Source organism: Phyllobates terribilis, unplaced genomic scaffold (genome assembly GCF_046119375.1).
Source record: "Phyllobates terribilis strain yellow unplaced genomic scaffold, ASM4611937v1 Scaffold_85__1_contigs__length_6476398, whole genome shotgun sequence".
Lineage (NCBI taxonomy): Eukaryota > Metazoa > Chordata > Amphibia > Anura > Dendrobatidae > Phyllobates > Phyllobates terribilis.
The window spans coordinates 5206692-5230589 of record NW_027362845.1 but is presented as its reverse complement, the minus strand read 5'-3'; the positions used below and the strand labels follow the sequence as shown (position 1 = coordinate 5230589).

The 23898-nt window shown below is 43.0% G+C and overlaps 1 protein-coding gene across 1 annotated transcript in view; it reads right to left on the bottom strand.

Annotated features, from left to right (window-relative positions):
- Positions 1-2775: 2775 nt before the first annotated feature.
- Positions 2776-23898, bottom strand: part of LOC141197638 (uncharacterized) — an 87741-nt gene continuing 66618 nt past the window's right edge. Inside the window, 5 exon segments of the mRNA XM_073662721.1 lie at positions 2776-7551; positions 20050-20876; positions 22543-22666; positions 22740-22919; positions 23049-23193. Of these exon segments, the coding sequence (XP_073518822.1) occupies positions 7099-7551; positions 20050-20876; positions 22543-22666; positions 22740-22919; positions 23049-23193 (1729 nt within the window). The 3' untranslated portion in view covers positions 2776-7098.

Genomic DNA, 23898 nt, shown 5'->3' with positions numbered 1-23898 from the left:
GTTCAAAGAGACGGTTTTCTCCCCAAGCAATAGAGACCGGTAAGGTCAGAGACGGAGAGGACTTACTTTTGTCTAGGACGACCTCTCCGAGTGGTCCTAGACACTGGCGTTTCCCGGCTTTTCCGGGCAGGAACGGATGAAGTGCTTCTTACTGCCACAATAGAAACAGCTTCCCTCGGCTCGGCGAGATTCTTGGCGAGAACCGACCATCTTGGTCTGGTCGACCTGCATAGGCTCAGGAGAGACGGAGGGAGCGACGGGTTGCTGAAAAGTAGGAGCTAGGCGTGGAAACCTCCTCTCACGGGTGACCTCATGGGCACGCTCCTGGAACCGCAGGTCAATCCGGGTGGCAAGAGTTATCAGGTCATCGAGGGTGGTAGGAATGTCCCGACCGGCAAGTTCATCTTTAATACGGCCGGACAGACCCTCCCAGAAGACGGAAACCAGAGCGTCATTATCCCAGGCCAGCTCCGAGGCAAGGGTACGGAACCGTATGGCATATTGGCCCACGGTGAGGCTTCCCTGACGGAGGCGTAGCAGTGACGATGCGGATGAGGTCTTCCGTCCGGGTTCGTCGAAGACTTTCCGGAAAGCCGTGAGAAAAGCAGGCAAGTTGGACACCAGGGGGTCTCCTCTCTCCCATAGAGGATTTAGCCAGGCCAGGGCCTCCCCGGTGAGATGGGACATGATGAATGCAATTTTGGCTCGGTCGGAGTTAAACTGGTGGGACAATAGTTCAAAGTGCAGGGTGCACTGATTTATGAAGCCCCGAGCCTGGGCGGAGTCGCCTCCGAAGCGAGGAGGTGCAGAAAGCCGGGGTCCGGGGTAGGATATCATGGTATTAGTGGGCAGCGGAGCTGCCGGATTGCGAGACATGGCACTGGCGGAGGTTGCTGGTGGAGCAGTCAGAGTGTCCAGGCGAGTATTGACATTCCGCAGGTGACTCCTGTTGGGACCTTTGACGGGACAGTTCATGACACAGGTCCGAGAGCGAGGGGGTTTGGGTGCCACCGGGTTCCATGGCCCGAGCAAACTGTAACGGGTCTGGGAGGCGGAACCTCTGAGCTACTATACAAGGGGGCGGACCTTGTAAGGGAGCGGGTGGCAACCAGGGATGACGGGCAGGCAGTCACAGCAGGTGACTGGGACAGTCTCTGCGAGAACGGGCTGGAGGTCACGGCAAGTGACCGGGCAGTCTCTAGATGAACGGGCAGGGGGTCACGGCAAGTGATCGGGGCAGTCTCTGGAAGAACGGGCAGGGAGTTACGGCAAGCGACCGGGGCAGTCTCTGGGTAAAGGGTAGGTACGACCTGTGATGGCAGAGCCTCCGGGTAGGCTAGCAGGCAGGTGGTAGATGTGTGCTCCCAGGTGAGCAAGCGAGAGTCTCTGGAATGGTAGGTGGTCACAACACGTGACGGCAAAGCCTCCAGGTAGGCTAGCAGGCAGGTAACAGGTGGGCGCTCCCAGGTGAGCGGGCAGGAGTCTCTGGAAAGGCAGATGGTCACAGCACGTGACGGCGGAGCCTCCAGGTAGGCAAGCAGGCAGGTAACTGATGTGCGCTCCCAGGTGAGCGGGCAAGCTGGTCCATAGACAGACTGACAGGAGTTGGAAGGCAGACCGTCGGACCTCAGGCTAGCAGGCAGGTAGCAGACGTGCGCTCCCGGGTGAGCGGGCAAGCTGGTCCTTAGACAGACTGACTGGAGTTGGAAGGCAGACCGTCGGACCTCAGGCTGGCAGGCAGGTGACTGGATCTCAGGCAGGACAAAGACAGCAAGCTGGCAGGAATCTGGCAGGTAACTGGCAACGGGACCTGAGGGCTGAAGCACAGGTGAGACACAGTGCAAACAACATTGCTCGGGCACCTCCATTTTGGAGGAGGTGCCTTTTATATGGGAGGTCCTCCGGCAATTGGCCGGGGACTCCTTAGGACGGCGCGCGCGGTCCCTTTAAGAGAGGGGGAGCGCGCGCGCGCGCGCCCTAAGCACACTGCCGGGGAAGGAGCGCGCGCCGGAAGCAGCGGGGAGAGCGGCGCTGGAGGACGCCGTGCCAGGAGCGGGGAGGTGAGAGGGACGGCGTCTCTGCCTAGAACGGGGCAGAGACGCCGATGCTACAGTATGTAGGGGTAACAACTTAATGGTAGTCGATTTATTAAATTCTAAAAAACCCAGTAAACAACCTGTGCCTAAAACATGTGGCAAGTGGTTCTCAGAATTCGGTAACTGGGAGTCAGGCATCCAACTACGCATCGCTTTTACTTGACCTGCTAAATAATATAGATGGAAGTCAGGCAGAGCTGCACCTCCCATATCTTTAGGCCTTTGAAGGGTAGATAACCTGAGTTTAGGTCTGGAGTTCCCCCAAATAAATGTGGACATCAAAGAGTTAAGAGATGTGAAGAATTTTTTAGGGACCGGTACTGCACTATGTTGTAATATATAATTAAATTTAGGGAGGAAGATCATCTTAATTAAGTTAATCCTTCCTGACACTTATAGAGGTAATCTCCCCCACAAGGAAAATTTACATTTAGCGTATTCTAATAAAGGGAGAGTATTACTCGCGAGGTCCTCTCTATCATTTCTAACAATCATAATTCCCAAGTATTTGAAACATGACACTACAGGTAAAGGAGATAACACTTCCAAATCAGTATTCAGAGTGGGCAACAGAGACATAACAGAAGACTTATCCCAATTTATAAAGAGACCCGAATATTTACTAAATTTATCAATAGTAGATATAACATATGGAAGAGTATCTTTAACCTTGTCCATAAAAATTATCATGTCATCTGCATATAAACCAATTTTATCAGTTCTGTCTGCAATTGTAATTCCACTAATATCTTCAGATGATCGTATTCTAATTGCCAATGCTTCAGTTGCCTGAGCGAATAGAGCCGGAGACAAAGGGCATCCCTGGCGGGTTCCCCTTTCCAATGAAAAAGATGTGGAGGATAAATTATTTATCACTATTTTAGCTTTGGGGGCCGCATACAATATTTGAATCCAGGCCCGAAATTTAGGGCCAAAACCAAATTTCTCTAGACAAGCAATTAAAAATGGCCACTCCAACAAGTCAAAAGCCTTGGTGGCATCCAGTGAAGCCAAGGCCCAATCATTTCCTGGTATCAGAGAGCTATATTGAGTTATTGATTGTACCCTTCTAATGTTAATAGAAGTATTTTTTCCTGGCATAAAGCCTGTTTGGTCTGGGTGGACAACTGATAGTATCACCTTATTAAGTCTCAAAGCTAGAATTTTTGTAAGAATTTTGTAATCCACATTTAATAGTGAAATAGGGCGATATGATCCACACATCAGAGGATCCTTCCCCTCCTTTTTAAGAACAATAATATTGGCATCATAAAAGGATTCAGGCAAGGAACCACGTTGCATCGCCTCTGAGAAAGTCTTTAAAAGGTGCGGCATCAAGACCTTTTGGTATCTATGGTAGAGTTCTAGTGGTAGGCCATCAGGACCCGGAGCTTTACTCAAAGCCATATCTGCCAGGGCTGCATTTATTTCATCTAAAGTGATATCTGGATCTAAAAGGGATTGCTGTGTGACACTTAATTTGGGAAAATCAAGATCTGCCAAATAAGTGAGACATTCCAATTTATTATGGGCACTTTGGGATTTATATAATGATTTATAAAAGTTATGAAAGCCACTTAGAATATCTTCTGCCGCAGTGACTATCTGGCCCCCTAATGTTCAAATCCTAAGAATAGCGCTAGAGTCTTTATGTTTGCGGACCATAAAGGCCAACAACTTACTTGATTGGTTCCCCAATTCAAAATATGATTGTCTAGTGAAGAATAGTTTACATTTAGATTTAGTGTCAACGTTTTGTGTATCCAACCTATAGGAGTGTAGCCAGTTTACTCTATTCACATCAGACAGGTCTGAAACATAAGTCTTTTCAGCTTCCTTTAACCTATGTTCAAACTCGGTATCAACCTGTGAAGTCGTTCTCTTGATGTAAGAGATAGCGGAGGAGAGGCATCCTCTAAGGTATGCCTTCAGTGTATCCCAAAAAATCTTAATGTTCCTTGGCAAAGGATGTACTTCCACCAAACAGTCTATTTGATCCGGTATTCTATCATCAGGACCAATTAATTTTAACCAAAAGGGATTAAGTGCCCATGTGGGTCTGTCTCGTACCTGGTCAAATTTAAGCGTTAGTATCACCAGACTATGGTCTGAGATCCCTTTTACCCCATGCTCAATACTATGTACCCACATTGCGGTATTACTAGAACTGAAAATATAATCTAATCGTGATAACATAGATTTGGTTGAGGAATGACATGTGTATTCTTTAGTTCCGGGGTGATGTAATCTCCACAAGTCTATCCAACCAATACTCTCCATATAGGTTGAAAACAAATTAGAAGATGGTGTTATTGTCGTTCTGGTGTTGTCACCAATTCTCAATCTATGTAAATTTTCGTCCATAATCAGGTTGAAATCCCCCATACACAATACCTGAGCATCCGGGTAGTTTAGTGCGAAGCTTACTGACTTTTGGACAACTATTAGACTAGCAAGAGGTGTGTTTCATATACATAGTATTACATACTCTCTGGAATCAATTATAGGATTTATAAAAACTAATCATCCCTCTGAATCTCTGCGGGCCTCCCTAACCTCCCAACTAATGGCCTTGTGGATTAAAAGCGAAACTCCTTTTGAATAGCTTGTATGGTAAGAGTGTATTGACCATTGCAGCCAGGGTTTATTTAGCCAACTAGCTGACTCTCTAGTGAGGTCTGTTTCGACTAAAGCCAGTATATGTGGCTGGTAATTTTTAATTTGCGAGAATACTTTAACCCTCTTCTTAAGGGATTTAAGACCTCTTATATTCCATGTCATACATTTCAGTTGTGATGCCATGTATCTAATATAAGAAAGATGAAAATAGTTATGAGAGGTAGAAACAAGAGGCCATTGAATTATTACTGCTCATAATCATTATTTCCCTTATGACGTATCTAATCATTTCCACCCAATTTAAATATTTATGGGGCTCACCAGGTTGATTTATCGCCTCTGTAAGAGCCAACAGATCATATTGCATGGAGACAAAGCAAAAAGAACTGATCACTTTGACAGCATTCAACTTGTAAACAACAATCCTAAACACAACCAAAACAAGAAGTAAACTTAAACATTTCTTATGCCGCTTCCTTTCCAGGAATACCAACACTGATCCCAGTGTGAGGTATTATGTTGTCTTTGATGATGCAAAGTCTGAACTCCCTCATATGTAAAAGGTGTATCAAATTACATCAAACCCAATATTCAATATAGGAACAGCGGCACAAAGGGTGTCGGTCACCCTTTTCCAGGCTCTGGGTGCAATTGGAGCCACTCCAACGCTTCCTCCGGGGTAGCAAAGAAAGTAGTAGAGTTTCCAGAAACAATTCGGAGATGAGCAGGATAAGCCATTGCATAGATAATTCCTTTGTCTTTAAAAGTTTCTTCTTTACATCCATAAATTGGGCTCTCTGTTTTTGTAGTTCCACAGAAAATTCAGGGAAAATAGAAATTGCAGAATTGTTGTATTTAATAGAGCCTTTTTGTTATGCTAATCTCAGGATGGTATCTCTGTCCTTAGAATTCAACAGTCTAGCAACAAGGGGTCTAGGAGGGGGAGGGGGGGGTTGCTGGAACTCTGTGGGCCCTTTCCACAGCAAAGACCGGGGAGTATTCATCTCCTAGGGTAGATTTTCCAAATAGATTTCAGGATGCTGACCCTCTGTTCGTTCTGGTAGGCCAATAATTTGTATATTATTTCTTCGCATTCGATTTTCTAGGTCATCAGCTTTTTGGCGCCAGGCGTTTATGGATCCAGCCACTTTGGTCAACTTACTAACAATAGGTGGCAGTTTATCTTTCAGTTCTGATACCCTTGTCCCAGCCTCAGTGACACGTTTCTTCATAGTTTGCATGTCTTGGCGGAGTAGGCCCAGATCTGAAAGAACCTCCTCTATCTTTCCGGTCAGAGAGTTCTTGCAAGTGGATATAGCTTCTAAAAGTTGGTCAGCAACTTGCTTCAAAGTCATTTCTTCGTGTCACTCCCTCTCCTCCTCATCAAATACATGACTCTTACGTTGATCCGTTGTTTTATTTGACAAGGATGTTGGCCCCTTCCTCAATCGAGAATTTTCCTGGGGGTCACCTCTGGCAAAGTCTTTCAATTTATCTGCTATACCAGAGTTTTTCCCTCGGATCATTTTGTAACGTTATAGGCAGAATATATTGTATTATGTTTACTCCAGTTGTATATTATGCAGATTTATTATGTAGAGGTCAGCGTCTGGACAATGCTGCCACCTGGTATCTTTACTGCAGCGGGGCCTCAGTAATATCTTTTATAAATTATATGCCGGTTTCAGTAGAAAACATATGTTCTTTCCAATAATAAAAGTTGGAGGAAATAGTGGTTTCTGGTTGCTTTGTATATTGTTTCAGTCACTCTGTGTACCATATATGAATGCAAGGGACTAAATATAGGCTGAGTGTCTCATGCCCCAGGGCTTACGCTTCCCCTTGCAGAGTTACGATGTGGCTGCTGTGTTTCCCTCCTTCAGATATTCCAATGGCCCCTAGACAGGCCGCGGGATCGGGGGTTGTCTGGTACACTCACCGCTGCACCTCTCCAGAAGCCCGTCGCTCCTCAGGCCTTTCAGAGGGAGACCGACTGCCAGCATATATTTTCAGTGGCGCCTGTGAGCTGCACCACGTGCAGAACCCTCAAGATGGCTGCCGCTCCTCAGAGAGTTTACTCTGTCGGGGTCCACAGAGCACGCCGGACCGGAGCCCTCTCTGTAGCAGTTCCTCAGAAGCCCAGCCGCTCCCCGCTTCTCCGGAGCTATGCTGCAGGGCACAGAAATGAAAATCAGGGTCTGGTGAGTATAGGATTATGAGCCGGATAGCGGGAGCTCAGATCTCCTGCGTCCTCTCAGCTCCTCAGCATCGCCACGCCCCGAGTGCTTTTATTTTTAATAAGGACAAACATGAGAAATGACAAGGGGTTGTCCTAGTAGTGCTCAACCTCTTTAACAAGAAAAAAATTTCAACTAAAACATTTCTAACATTCTGAACAAGAAAGAGGCTTCTTCCCTTTGTGAGTTCTCTGATGTTTATTAAGAGTTGATTTCCATGTAAAACATTTCCCACATTCTGAACAGGAAAAAGGCATCTCCTGTGTGTGAGTTCTCTGGTGCTTAACCAAATCTGATTTCTGGTTAAAACATTTCCCACATTCTAAACAGGAAAAAGGCTTCTCCCCTGTGTGAATTCTCTGGTGCTTAACCAGAGCTGATTTCTGGTTAAAACATTTCTCACATTCTGAACATGAAAAAGGCTTCTCCCCTGTGTGAGTTCTTTGGTGACTAACAAGATTCCATTTCAGGCTAAAACTTTTCCCACATTCGGAACAGGGAAAAGGTTTCTCCCCTGTGTGGCTTCTCTGGTGGATAACCAAATCTGATTTCTGGCTAAAACATTTCTCACATTCCAAACAGGAAAAAAGGCTTCTCCCCTGTGTGAATTCTCTGGTGCTTAACAAAACTTGATTTCTGTGTGAAATATTTCCCACATTCTGAACAGGAAAATGGCTTCTCCCCTGTGTGAAGTCTCTGGTGACCATCAAGATTAGATTTCTGGTTAGAATATTTCCCACACTTGGAACAAGAAAATCCATTCTCTGCTGCGTGAATTTTTTGATATTTAAAAAAAGACTTTTCAAGGGAAAAACTATCTCCATATTCTGAAAGTGAAAATGGCTTCTTTGCTTTAACATCAGTGTGTTTTTTAACGCTTATTTTGTGACTTTGACTTTCCTTAGTAGTCAGTAATGAATCAGAAGACAGGACCTGTTTCAAAGGATCAGATGATAGCTCTTTGCTGTGAAGGGATGATGGTAAATCTGGAGTAATGGCATTCATTTCAATTGTATCCTGTGGGATCTCAAGATCATCTGATTTAAAAATTGAAGATGTCAGCTGTCCCTCTGATCTCCTGGTACAGGCATCTGTCAAGAATAAAACAAATTATTAGTTTTGAATAAAATATCCTTGAATTTAATTTTTTTTAATTTCTACTTAAACTGTCCGTAAAAATGGAAAGTTATGTAAAATATTGAATTATTCACCAGGACAATGACAGTTCGCAGTCTAATAGTAAACTTAATAGCATGAACCAGTAAAGCGTTTTGTTCAACTGTTTGTTCATTCTGCCTCCGAAATATGGAATAAAAAGCCACAAAACAATGTTATGTAGGCAAAAATAATACCAATAAACACTTCTACTCATCTCACAAAAAGCAAGTCCCTACTCAGGTCCATCATCTGTCAGTGGAAAAACAGAGGTTTCCACATCATTAGTGGCTCCAAGGCTCTTGAAAAGCAACATGGCTTCCATAAACTAATCCAGCACTATCCGCTCTCCCAAAGTTAAATCTCCCCCTCGCTTCTGAGCCTTGCAGTGTGCCGAGACCACATTTAGCATCCATGTGTTTAGCATTACTATAGTGAGAAGACACCACTTAATTTACAGAGTGTGTCTCCTGGAGCACAATCTGGGCACTATGTGTTGGGGAATAAAATGGCAAATGTGCAATTTTCACTCTCCAACATCCATTGCGTGATAATTTCTGGAAAGTGGCTGTGGAGCCGAAATAGTCACTACTCCCATAGATAAATTCACTGTGTCCCATATCCTCTGGGATCTGCTCCTGCGACGTCTGCTTCTGTCACCAGGAGCCACCTTATTCATTCTGCAGGCAGCGCTGGTGATGGAGGAGATGTCAGAACCAGAAGCCCTGGACAGTGCAGGCTCTGTCCAGCCACTAAGATTAGGGTGCCTGGAACCAGTAGTACCATCCAGTCTGGCAGTATGGGTGTTTGTGCTGTCCAGCTGGAGTAATCTGCTCCCTACTTCAGCCAACTGGAGAGCACCGCACCCTACTAAAGGTGGAAGCATATTGACGGGAGCTGGCAGATGCAGCCTTGTTCTCCTCTGGTTCAGTCCTCTGTGCTCAGCTTGAGTATTTGTTTTCTGTTGTGACCGCGGCCTGTTTACTGACTACTTTTGTGTCTTCTGATTTTGTATTTTCTCTCCCCTCCTGGTTCTGGCCCGGCTACCTGACTATTCTTGTTCTCATCTCACACCACTGAACAGCAAGTAACACCGTGGCCCAAAGGTCTCTGTGTAAGTCCAGATCCATGTAGAGGGGTTAAAGGGTGATGAGCAAGGGAATCCCTGGGATCTGGAAAACAGAGTAGATAGTGCCAAGCCTGTTCGTGGTAGCCATCTTTTGAGCTGCCAGGTGACCACGAACAGTGCCCCAATACATTGTGTCTGCCAACTATTTCAGCAAGATCTGCATTCAGATAGTTAAATGTCGCTCCTTCCCTTCTTAACCTGCCATGTGCCCAGACAGTAGTGTATAACCGTATATAGGGTATTGTCAGATTCAAGAGAAGTTAGAAAATAATCTGTAAGGTCCATTTGTTTCATATTATCCTTTGTGAAGTTATCACCTCATAAAAGAGACACAAGTCAGATCTGAAAAATGGGCTGATTAGGAACACAAAATTGGCTGTGGGAAGTGATTAAATCAGAGTATTTTGGGCACTAACCGCTGTAGTCAAAAACTGTGGAGTATAGTCAATAACACATCTACTGAAATAATCAAAATCAACAGTCTTTATCAGTAAAAAATTAGTAACTAGTGGAGAAACCTCTCTGGGGTAATTAGAGTATGTGGCTCGGTGGCTCTTGGCAATCTAAACTATCGTAAGGGCCAATATTTTCTGTCAGCTGAGATTGAAGAAGAAATATTAGAAATTCAAAGAGAACTTTTTCTAATAGTGCAGAGATGAGGTGTCTTAAATTTAGATTTTGAGCATTTGGAAGAGGCAATGGAGACCAGACCTTCTTTTAAATACCAAAAGGGAGTTACAGACTCACAAAAGGGAGGGCGGTCGATCCCAAAACAATCAACCTATCATACAGAATAAACCTGTAAAAAAGACATAGAATAAAAAAAATATGTTACATCCTCAACAACAACGTATATATAAGGGAGAGCTCCAACACTAAACCGAAGTTGCATTCGTTTATGGTGGACCATGAGAGCTACTATGAGTCCTGACCAGAAGAGTAGAGAAAGTATTAGTGCTCCCCATTTCAGGAGAGATTGTGCAGTAATCTGAATTCCTTAGGATTGAAAACATAATGTAATTTATGACGTGGAGTGAATCCATGAAACCAGGGCTTGAAAGCTTGTTTGTAAGAACACCAACACAAGAGGTATTTGATGCCAATGTCTCCATTTGCAGTGTTTTTTTCCCTCTGGATATGTTTTTTTTGGGGCCTTTTCCCTTAGGCTTCCATATATTACATGAAAAACACCAAAAAAAACAGATGATAGAATGTTACAAAAACAAAATTGAGGATGGCGGTACTTTGGGAACATTTTACAGTGTGTGGGGGCCAAAAAAAGGGCAGCATACTATGTGGGCAATACGTTTTTCATAGTTGGGTCGTATGTATCTATCAGTGGAACAAAAACAAAACCATTGTGATTCTTATAAAGGTGGCAACACAAAAACACCCTAAATATAAGATTTTTAAAACAACCTCACAATTTGTGAATCTTAAGGGTAAATCGCTATCTAACCATTTGATTATAGCAGATACTATTAAGCTAAAGTATCTAAACAGACTTTCTTTCAAATCCATAAAGGGACACTTTTTCATGTTTGTCATGCCAGAACTGTTCAAGGATTAAAGGTAATAGTTTTCCCACCAATTAGAAGGGATACCTGTGGATATTGGTGTTTTTTTACCTGCTAAGGTATATGCCCACGATCAGGAAATAGCAGTGTTTTGGAAGTAGCGTATACTCGCTCCATCCAAAACACTGTTGTACTCATGCAGTTAAATCCGCATGTGTTCAGTGAACCATGTGGATTTAACACATCCAATACATTCTGTTGTGAAAATTTCTGTTGCGGAGATGAGCGTTTCTGCAACAGAAATTGACATGCTGATGCTTGTAAACCGGCGCCGTGGGTGAGCTTATGCAGCGTCAAATACATGTAGAACGCAGAGTTTTGGACGCAGCGCAGGTGAGCTGCATCCAAAACGCTGCTATTCCTGATCGTGGGCACATACCTTTACAGTTCTGGTGTGATTTACTCGATAAAGTGCCTTGTGGTAAAGTGGATGTTGGGCAAACAGAACTATTAATTAAAATCAGACTGAACGAACATCGCTCCTCTATTCGGCTCTATGAATCTTGGATGAAATCCACTGTGGCCCCTGCAAGAAAAAGAATGAAGAAGAGCAGAAGTTTCGTGAGACCACTGTGGCCAGACATTTCTCGGAGATGGTGATAAAAGTTCTGATCTCCAATGGTCGGTGTTAGAAGAAATGACCGCAGCAGATTCACAGTCACAACACAGTAAACTTCTACAGAGACGTGTCCTGAATTTACTCCCTGGAATCACTTTCTCCCAAAGGGTTAAATGACATCTGTAACTTCATGGTCTTTCTATGAAGCTTCTTCTCTGAACTTTATTCCTCTGTTCTCTGCTGTATTTATATTACTCTCCGGAATTAGGAATGTATTAAGTCCTATAGAAACTGCTGAGACACAATCATCTCTAATTCTGTGTTCCCAGGATTATTCTTGTGGGAATCGGCTGCGATATCTCCTGTGCAATATATTTCTAGTATTAACAGGTTAGAATCCTGTAAATCAATGGACGGTGGTGGTTGTTTGTTTCTTGTGTCATGTATTATCTTTATGGAACATATGTGTATTGGTTCTGACATTCGGGATCTTCTTGTAATGAGACAATCACTATATAAGGAACACCCAAGGGATAGGACGCCAGCTTTTAAAAGGCGTCCAACCCCGAAACATTGCAACAGGTGCGTTTTCCCACAACTTTCTTTCCATGATGTCTCTATGAAACGTTGCTTATGCCTACAGCTGATGTACAGCTCCCGGTCAGGCTGCACTCAGCGAGACATACGAGACGTCAGTAATTTAACCAAAATCACCGCTCCCACAGAGCGCAGCCTGACCGGGAGCGACCTCTGAAACTTCGTTCTATGATGAGGCTCCATAGCTTGTACTATAGAATCGGTGGACATCGTGGACTACATCGAAACTGCGGGGATAATAATAATAATAACTGGTGAATGAGGGACTGGCTCTTGTCTTTATTGAATTCTCTCTTTTTATGTCGTTCAGGTTGCCATTTGTGGACTATGTCGGAATCCTTGGACTACCTCGGACCAGCAAGGCTTTTTTTTAATTAATAAATTGGTGAACCAGGCAGTGTTTTTCGTGTGTTTTTTTTTTTTTTTAGCTTACTGGGTTAGTAATGGGGGTGTCGGATAGATGTCTCTCCAATACTAACCCCTGGGATTGAGGCCAGCTGACATAAACCCCCAAAAATATTATGCCAAATGCCAATGCACCAGGATAATCGGCAAGAGCCTGGCAAAGTGCTGGGAAGGGCCATCATATTCATGGACCTTCCTAGCCAGATAATATCAGCTCCCAGGTGTCTGTTTTACCTTGGCCGGTTATCAAAAATATGTTTCTAAATTCATTATTTATTTAATAGGTTTAAAAAAAAAAGGTTAAAGGGGTTTTCCCACGAACAAAAGCTCATTTAAAAAATTGTCTGTGTCTGACCTTGTACGGAGCATACCACATCTCCTGGGCGGGGGAGGAAGGAAAGACTATACAGACATTATAACAGGGGATCGCAGAGGATTCATTTTGGAAGGTAAAACATTTCACTGCCTGTTTTTAAACAATATTTTACCTCACAAAATGAATCCTCTGCGATCCCCTGCTGTAATGTCTGTATAGTCTTTTCCTTCCTCCCCCGCCCAGGAGATGTGGTATGCTCCATACACGGTCAGACACAGACAATTTTTTAAATGAACTTTCGCTTGTGGGAAAACCCCTTTAAATTCACATGAAAGGCACTAAATGTTACAACTCTATAATATTTAGGGCTGGGGGCCATTAATCTAAGCTCTCCCTCCTATAACAACCGCGCCCCCGGGTCTTCTATAAGATCCAATGCGGCCGGCCAGTCACAGTAATGCCAGTAGCCAACATGGCTACCACATTACCGTGTATGGCGGCCAATCCTTGTGTTTAGTGGCTGACAGCTGTGAAACATATGAGGCTCGAGCACCGGCGATACTCGATCCAGTAATGGAGAGATAATCACTACTATCTACATTACTGTGCTGGGGCTAGGAGATGAATAATGGCGTTGTGTGAGGACTTCTCTGGGCTTCTGTCCTTCATCCTGCAGTCGTCTGAATGGATCTAATGTGGACGGGAACCAGCTAAGCTGCATTGTCCTCAGCCGTTACCTCACTGTTCACACCACACAGAGACCCCAAAAGAGTCTCCGTGCTGAAGGGGTTAATGCCCCCTGTGCCCAGTAATGGGGGATCTCCACATACCTCCACCTGCAGAGCCGCCACCACATATATGGCTGCTCTGTGCGCACAGGAGCTGTGATGAGGTCACAGGAGGGGAGGAGTCAGGGGTCACATGATCAGGGGCCTCAGTGGATGCAGGACTCTGCTGTGCTGGTTGTCATGGTGCTGGATGAGCTGAAGTTTATGTGTGGGGTCAGGAGGGGTTTACAGTGTGGATGTAGCAGAGCCGCGTGTGTACGAGGTGTACGGAGCGGAGCCGCGTGTGTACGAGGTGTACGGAGCGGAGCCGCGTGTGTACGAGGTGTACGGAGCGGAGCCGCGTGTGTACGAGGTGTACGGAGCAGAGCCGTGTGTGTACGAGGTGTACGGAGCAGAGCCGCGTGTGTACGAGGTGTACGGAGCAGAGCCGCGTGTGTACGAGGTGTACGGAGCACAGCCGCGTGTGTACGAGGTGTGCGGAGCGGAGCCGCATGTGTACGAGGTGTACGGAGCGGAGCCGCGTGTGTACGAGGTGTACGGAGCGGAGCCGCGTGTGTACGAGGTGTGCGGAGCGGAGCCGCGTGTGTACGAGGTGTACAAAGCAGAGCCGCGTGTGTACGAGGTGTACGGAGCAGAGCCGCGTGTGTACGAGGTGTACGGAGCAGAGCCGCGTGTGTACGAGGTGTACGGAGCAGAGCCGCGTGTGTACGAGGTGTACGGAGCAGAGCCGCGTGTGTACGAGGTGTACGGAGCAGAGCTGCGTGTGTACGAGGTGTGCGGAGCAGAGCCGCGTGTGTACGAGGTGTGCGGAGCAGAGCCGCGTGTGTACGAGGTGTGCGGAGCAGAGCCACGTGTGCAAGAGGAGCTCTGGAGCGGAGCTGTGTGTGTATACCTGGATGGGGGACCATATATACCAACATGGGAATCATATATATCAGGATGGGGGATATTAGTATAGAATTGGGGTACATTAACCCTATAACAGTGTCAGCAGCAGACCTCCCCCATAACAGGGCATCATATGGTATATCTCAGAGGCACACAGACAATTAATGGATGACTCCACATATGTTCCTTTGCCGGATGATCCTACTAATAAATATAAAATTCAACTCCGTATGTTTTTCAGAAAAAGGTTGAAAAATACTGGTACTATATACTCAAAGTGCACAAATCCTTAACCTCACCTCCTGGCAGTCCGATAATCTCTGGGATTGGTTCTGTAATGGAACCACTGTCAAAATATCTCGACTGGCTGCTGAGACCATTGTTAACAAATATTCCACCATATCTAAAAGACTCTGGTGAATTCCTGAAGACTTTATATGACACTGAATGACAGGAGAATTTTATTTTAACATTGATAGAATTCCCCCCAAAAAAAGGCAATTGAATGTACATTAAAACCCCTCTCTAACATTGTCAGCAATAGTACGTCCCTGTGTCCTGAGCCTATTGGACTACTGCTATTACGCACCATGTGATCACGCACGCACACAAGCTGTGCAGGGCGATCGCTGCCGGTGCTGTGTGCCAGGAGCGGTGCCAACCCGCTCTTGGCACATTAACCCCCGAAATGCTGCGATTGAAGTCGATTACGGCATTCCAGGAGCAAGGGGAGGTAAGCACGTCCCTCTTATCTTCTCTCCGGCATCTCGCGCTGTCTGTGCTGGCTCCCGGTAGTTGCCATGGTGACTTGATGTCTGAGTCACCAGGCATCAGGAACGTACTTTGATCATGCGCAGTGCTCAATCAAAGTAACTTCTGCATGCAGGCTGAGAGCCTGTATAGCATAGAGATGCAGCTGCAGCATCTCTATGTTATACTAGTGATCAGCCTGCAAAAAAGTGAAAGTCCCATAGTGGGACAAAGTGTAAAAGAAAAAGAGTGTCAAAAAGTGGGGAAAAAATAAGTAAAAAAAAATTGTAAAAATATATATGAAAAAATAATCCAAAAATATATATATATACACTGTACCCTTAAATTAAATATTATTATGAAAAAAAGAAAAGCAACAATATAAGCACACGTATTTGGAATTGCCGCGTCCGGAACAACCTGAGCTATAAAACTGTCCCACAAGTTAACCCCTTTAGTGAACACGGGAAAAAAAATAAAATAAAATGAAGCAAAAAACAATGCTTTATCATCATTCCGCCAAACAAAAAATAGAATAAAGCGTGGTCAAAAAGACAAATGTAAATAAAAATGGTACCGCTGACAACTTCATCTTGTCCCACAAAAAAACAAGCTGCCATACAGCTCCATCAGGTGAAAAATAAAAAAGTTATAGCTCTCAGAATAAAGCGATGCAAAAAAAAATATTTTTCTATAAAATTATGTAAAGGCGCCAAAACATAAAAAAATATATATAAATGTAGTATCACTGTAAATGTACTGACCCGAAGAATAAAGCTACCTTATCAATCTTACCACACGCAGAACGGCATAAAAAAAAATCCTGAATTGTTGGTTTCTGTTTATTCTGCCTCCAAAAAATCGGAATAGAAAGTGAACAAAAAAGGTCATTTAATAAAAACGTCAACTCGTCCTGCAAAAAACAAGCCCTTACATGACTGTCAGCCGAAATATGGAAAAATGATTGCAAAAACTAGTCTTTGCAATAAAAGCTTCTTTTAGTGTGTGACCGCTGCCAAACATAAAAACCCGATATGAATCTGGTATCGCTGTAATCGCACCGACCCATAAAATAAAGTAGTCTAATTACTTAGACGACTAAATACCGCATGAGAAACAGCATAAAAAATAAACTTTAGGGTTGTACTTGGGTAAAGCTTATATTAGGGTTGGGATTTTTTCAAAAGTAAAGAAAAAAAAATGACGATATGTCGACTAGTGTTGTGCACAAGTGCTCGCTACTTGAGTTTGCATCGGGTGCTCGGGTATGCTCCGAGTATGGTGGGTGCTCGAGTGAGATGCTCCGCAGCTGTTATACAGCCAAAAAAACACGCGGGGATTGCCTGCCATGCACGAGTGATCCTTGCATGTTTTTTTTGGGTGTCCAATAACCGTGAAACATGCGGGGCAGGGACTCGAGCATATCACTTGAGCACCAGCGATACATGGTGCATACCCGATTACCCTATGCAAACTCAAGTAGCAAGCACTTGCACTCAAGACTAATGACAACTAATTCAATATGATGACCTAATGTTATCAAATTCTGTGTCATACCTCTGGGTTCAAAATGTTCACTATACCCCTTAATAAAAATCCATGAGGGGTGTAGTTTCCAAAATGGGGTCACTTTTGGGGGGTTTCCACTGTTTAGGCATATCAGTGGTTCCCCCAACACGACATGGCGCCTGCTCTTGATTTCAGCCAATTTTGCGTTCAAAAAGTCACACAGTGCTCCTTCCATACTGAACCCTGCCAAGTGCCCAAACACTGTATTTTCCCCACATATGGAGTATCGGCATACTCAGGAGAAATTGCACAACAGTGTTTGGGGTCCATTTTCTCCTCTTACCCTTGTAAAAATAAAAAAATTGTGGCTAAAAGATCATTTTTGTGGAAAAAGTTAGATTTTTTTATTTTCAAGGCTTTACGTTATAAACTTCGGTGAAGCACCTGGGGGTTCAGGGTGCTCACCACACATCTAGAGAAGTTCCCTGAGGTGTCTAGTTTTCAAAATGGGGTCAGTTATTTAGGCACATCAGTGGCTCCCAGGACGCGACATGGCGTCTGCTAATTATTCAAACAAATTTTACATTCAAAAAGTCAAATAGCGCTCCTTCCCTACCGAACCCTGCTGTGTGCCCAAACATTTTTTTTTCCCCACATATGGGGTATCTGCGTGCTCAGGAGAAATTGAACAACAAACTTTGGGGTCCATTTTTGCCTGTTACCGTTGCGAAAAAAAAAATAAATTGGAGTCTAAAGTAACATTTTTGCGAAAAAAGTTATATGTTCATATTTCTTCCACATTCCAAAAACTCTTGTGAGGCACCTGAAGGGTTAATAAACTTCTTGAATGTGGTTTTGAGCACCTTGAGGGGTGCAGTTTTTAGAATGGTGGCACTTTTGGGTATTTTCTGTCATAAAAGCCCCTTAAAGTCGCTTCAAAAATGATGTGGTCCCTAAAAAAAATGGTTTTGTAAATTTTGCTGCAAAAATGAGAAATCGCTGGTGAAATTTTAACCCTTATAACTTCTTAACAAAAAAAAGTAGACAGTATAAAGTAGACATGTGGGAAATGTTATGTCAAACAAAATAGTTAATAAATATCTCTCTCTAACTTAAGGCCATGATAATTCAAATTTTGAAAATTGCAAAAATTTTTGCCAAAATTCAATTTTTTCACAAATAAAGCAAGAAATTTTAACACTATCATGAAGTACAATATGTCACGAAAAAATAAATCTCAGAATCAGTGAGATCCGTTGAAGCGTTACAGAGCTATTACATCATAAAGTGACAGTGGTCAGAATTGTAAAAATTGGCCTGGTCATTAACGTGCAAACTGCCCTCGGGGGTAAAGGGGTTAAACAATGCAGGTGAAAATAAGGAATATAGTGACTTTGTAAGTGAAGCTTTGGGTTTTGTTTTATCCCATAAAACGTTTAAATTTCTGGACAAGTGGTTCCTTCAGCAGGTTGGAACCGCAATGGGTACCCCTGTGGCATGTGTTTTTGCCAACTTATTCTTGGCTTTTTTTGAAGATAAATATGTCACCACTACCTCAAACCCATATATTAGACCAGTGTTTCCCAAACCCCATCCTCACGGACCCCCACAGGTCATGTTTTCAGGATCTCCTTAGTATTGCACAGGTGAGAGAATTCCTGATGCCTTGATGATACTTCAATCACCTGTGTAATACTAAGGAGATCCTGAAAACATGACCTGTGGGGGGACGTGAGGATTGGGTTTGGGAAACACTGTATTAGACACATTCGTGCGTATCTCCAGTATGTAGATGATGTGTTTATTGGATGGGTGGGCACTAATGCAGGTTTTTTTTCTTTTGTTCCCTATCTGAATTAAAATTAATGTTCAAAACATGAAATTTGCTGCAAATTGTGGGGGAACTCATTAGAATATTTCAATATCAAAATAAACATACAGGAAGGAAAAATAGTTACAGAAATGTATAAAAAAAACACTGCAACAAATTTGCTGTTACATTATAACTGTGCACATCCACAGCACACAAAGAGATGGCTCCTTACAGTCAATTCCTGAGATTAAGAAAGATCAATAACAATGATGACACATTTTCCAGACAAGCAAATGAACTCAAAAATAAATTTTCTTAGTCGATGATATCCATTACCCCTACTAAATGAACAGACAGAGTCAGTAAAAAAAAATCAAAAAGATTTATTAAAACAGAAAGATAAGAAAAAGCAGAGTACCGTAGAGAGGTTAACTTTAACTGTCAAACACAAAGCAATGGATAAGGTGATCCATACAGCTATAAGACAAAACGGACACCTGATAGAAAGCGACAAAGAGCTAAACGAGAAGCCAATAATAAACTCCTATTTTCATGTAGAAGTAGTAAATTGGGAGATTTAATAGTCAGAAACAGAACTGAACACAATACAGGTAACTGGCTAGAGACCCTTCAGATGCGGCAGCTGCTCGTTCTGCCACCTGCAGATCAGATAAAAGCTTCTGCTTAGGACCATTGACCTGACATGTGAAGGACTTTGTGTCATGTAGAACTAAGCATGTGGTATACGTCATCTCCCCATGTAAATTCTATAACAAAGGTAAAACTATATGACCTTTTTCCGATTTAGAGAACATTATCGCTCTATAATCACTGGAAAGGGAGCTTCTCCACTTAGAAGACACATGCATGATTATCATAATGCTGATCCGAAGTGTTTTGCTGGAATAAAAAAGGTCAAGTTCCCTCCACAATTTGGAAATCTTCATGTGTTATTATTAAAACAAGAAGCAAGGTTGATTCTTAATTCTGCAGCCCAGGGTAAGGTAATAGGACCCCTAACACATCCCCCCACCTAGGTTGGTCAGGTATCACGTTCTGATGACCACTTCCATTAAAATTGTTACCTTTTTCCCCAAAAAATACCAGAACTTAAATATGTGGTGTACTTTAGGGCTGAGGCTTAATAGTGATTGCAATTTCAGAGTTAGAGTCCCTGGGTTACCGCAACAGAGAGGGGCCAGAAGACTGCGGTGCCTGGTTTCATGTACTTCTGCACTGGTTAAAAGTACTTCACCATCATATTCAAAAGTGCAGTTTTTTTCCTTGCTAGCAGTGCAAGGGTTAATCTGTTCAGTTGAAGCACCTGGAGCTTTCCTACCTGGATTGTCTCAGCTGTTCAGTGTTGGCCACTGCTATATAAACTCACCTGTGACACTTAGGTAATGCCAATGTTAGTTCTTACTGCCTGGTTCCGGAGTTGTCAGTAGTAGTGGATAACTGCTTTAAGAAGATACAATTTTCAGTTAAAACATTTCCAACATTCTGAACATGAAAAAGGCTTCTCCCCTGTGTGAGTTCTCTGATGTTTATTAAAAGTTGATTCCGTGTAAAACATTTCCCACATTAATTACATGAAAAAGGCCTCTTCACTGTGTGGGTTGTCTGGTGACTAAGAAGGCTTGTTTTCTTCACAAAACATTTTCCACATTCTGAACATGAAAATGGCTTCTCCCCTGTGTGAATTCTCTGGTGTCTATTAAGATGCGCTTTCAGTTTAAAACATTTTCCACATTCCAAACATGAAAATGGCTTCTCCCCTGTGTGACTTTTCTGGTGCGTAACAAGATCTGATTTATGGTTAAAACATTTCCCACATTCTGAACATGAAAATGGCTTCTCCCCTGTGTGAATTATTTGGTGACTTAAAAGATATGATTTTCTCACAAAACTTTTTCCACATTCTAAACAGGAAAATGGTTTCTCCCCTGTGTGAAGTCTCTGGTGTGTAACAAGACTTGATTTATGGTTAAAATATTTCCCACATTCTGAACAGGAAAAAGGCTTCTCCCCTGTGTGAGTTCTCTGGTGCTTAACGAAATCTGATTTCTGGTTAAAACATTTCCCACACTTGGAACATGCAAAGCTATTCTCTGTCGTATGAATTTTTTGATGTTTAAGAATACATTTTTTGAGGGGAAAATTATTTCCACATTCTGAATGTGAAAATGGCTTCTTTGCTTTAGGAGCAGTTTGTTTTTTAATGCTTATTTTGTGACTTTGATTTTCCTTAGTAGTCGGTAATGAATCAGAAGACAGGACATGTTTCAAATGATCAGATGACAGATCTTTGCTGTGAAGGGATGATGGTATATCTGGAGTAATGGCATTCACTTCAATTGTATCCTGTGGGATCTCAAGATCATCTGATTTAAAAATTGAAGATGTCAGCTGTCCCTCTGATCTCCTGGTACAGTCATCTGCCAAGAAAAAAACCAATTATTATTTTAGAATAAAATATCCTTGAATTGTATATTTTTGAACATTTCTACTTAAACTGTCTGTAAAAATGGCAAGTTATGTAAAATATTGAATTATTCATCAAGACAATGACAGTTCACAGTCTAATAGAAAACCTCATAGGATGAACCAGTAGAGCGAGGTGTTCAACTGTTTGTTCATTTTGCCTCCCAAATATGGAATAAAAAGCCATCAAACAATGTTATGTAGGCGAAAATAATACCAATAAAAACTTCTACTCATCTCAAAAAAAAACAAGCCCCCACTCAGGTCCATCATGTGTCAGTGGAAAACCAAAAGGTTTCTACACCATTAGTGGCTCAAAGGCTTTTGAAAGGTAACATGGCTTCCATAACCCAATCCAGCAATATCCGCTCTCCCAAATTGAAATCTCCCCCTCGCTTCTGAGCCTTGCAGTGCGCCCAAACCACATTTATCATCCATGTATTCGGCATTACTATAGTGAGAAGAACCCACTTAATTTACGGTGTGTGTCTCCTGGAGCACAATCTGGGCACTATGTGTTGGGTAATAAAATGGTATATTTGCAATTTTCTTTCTCCAACATCCACTGCGTGCTAATTTCAGGAAAGTGCCTGTGGAGTCAAAATAGTCACTACTCCTATAGATTAATTCACTGAGAGTTATAATTTCCAAAATGGAGTCACTTATGTGGATTTCTACTGCTCTCGTTTTCAGCAATTTTGTTATTTTAGGGCTTCTGCAAAAGGCATCTCCCATTTTCTCTGGGATCTGCTCCTGCGACATCTGCCTCTGTCACCTTATTCATTCTGCAGGCGGCGCTGGTAATGGAGGAGACATCAGAACCAGAAGCTCTGGGAGATCGAGGTTCTCTCCAGCCCTTGGCTCTGACCCGGCTACATGACTATTCTTCTTCCCATCTCACACCAAAGAACAGCAGGTAACACCATGGCCCAAGCCTAGGGGTGCAAGTCCAGATCTATGTAGAGGGGTAAAGGGTGATGGGCAAGGCAATCCCTATTTTGGACACTAACTAGTGGAGTCAAAAAGTGTGAGTATAGACAATGACACATCTATTGAAATGATCAAACTCAACAGTCTTCATCAGTAAATAGTAACTAGTGGTGAAACCTCTCAGGGGTAATTAGAGTATGGGGCTTGGTGGCTCTTAGCTATCTAAAGTATCGTAAGGGCATTTGGAAGAGAAAATGGAGACCTTTTTTTTTTTTTAAAGACTACCAGGGAGTTACAGACTCACATAAGTGAGGCAGGCCGATCCCACCACAATCAAACTATCACACAGAATTAAGCTGTAAAGAAAGATATGGAATAAAAAAATGTTACATCTCCAACAAAATTTTATGTATGGGGGGAGAACACCAACACTAAACCGGACTTTATTCATTTATGGTGGACCACTGGAGCTACTATGAGTCCTGACCAGAAGAAAAGAGAAAGTATTAGCGCCCCCATTTCAGGAGAGATTGTGCACTAATCTGAATTCCTTAGGATTGAAAACATAATGGAATTTATGACGTGGAGTGTTGTCCTCTTACTGGATAGATCTGGAGGAAACACATACAGGGACTGAATTCATTCTTTACATACAGATAATTATAGGCCGTGTGTATTTAGTCCTATTACCTGGTGATGTGAGGGGCTGGGGAACCTCCATCTTGATGTCCTTGTACAGATATTTGTGTTCTTCTATATACTCCCACTCCTCCATGGAGAAATAAACAGCGACATCCTGACACCTTATAGGAACCTGACACATACAATGATACCGTCATCCCCCAATCCCTTCATAGCGTTACTGTATAATGTCCCAGCAGTGTCACCTCTCCAGACAGCAGCTCAATCATCTTGTAGGTGAGTTCTAGGATCTTCTGGTCATTGATGTCCTTATGTATCAGGGAGTGTGGTGGAGGCCCCGTGATTGGGCTCAGGGGTCTTCCCCATCCCTCAGACACAGGGTCCTGACAGCGCTCACTAGAGGTCTTCTTCACTACTGTATAATCCTGATTATGGAGAGACACATTAATAAATCTCACTACAGACATTTCCAGAGTCCTCACCTCTCCAGTTCTGTCCATCTGTTATTCCCATAGATAAGAATGATGTAATGTGATGTCATCAGAATCTCTCACCTCTCCAGTAAGCCGGAAGAGGATCTCTAGGGTGAGGTGTAATATCCTCTCCGCCATCTTGTCTCTGTCCATCTCGATCTTTGATGGGAGAATCAGGAAAATTCTCTTACATAGAAGATATTCACTGAGAAGATCTGATATTGACCTGACAAGAAGAAAATGAGCCGATGGAACATCATAAAAATCCTGTGTAATATTACAATTACTGGAGATAATAAGGGAAACATGAGGAGATTTATTATTTTACAGTATTTAGTTTTCTGCTTTACATCTAGTAATAAAACCTATATATTTTAGGCCACAGACAACAAGTAGTTTCTTCCTCAGAGTCTGCAGCTGAACACGTTTCTCATAAACTCATCTTCCATAAAGCTAATTCTCGTCCCATTTACCGACACTGGAATCAGCATTAGTAATACTGCAGGAGATATTCATAACATGTAACATAAGAAATAACTACTTCATGAGGAGGACAACAGGTTCATCATCTACTACGGCTCTAGAAAAATATTCGGCCAGAGTCCATCATTGACTACATCTCCACCGGCCGTCTATATGAATGTTTCCCGTCTTCCCCGGACTGTAATCTTATGTCACGTTAGATCTCATGTCTGATTCACACACAGAAGTTTGATGCTTTTATATATAATTTCACAAGCCCCTACATATAATAAACTTGCACCCTTTAGTGCCTTTCATGTGGCACTAAAGGGTGTTTACCCTAATAAATAAATGAAAAAAAACCCACGTGGGGTCCCCCACTATTTTTCGCAACCAGGCAAGGTGAAGCAGACAGCTGCGGGCTGATATCAGGCTCAGAACGATCCTGGTTATTGACCCTATCCAGCCT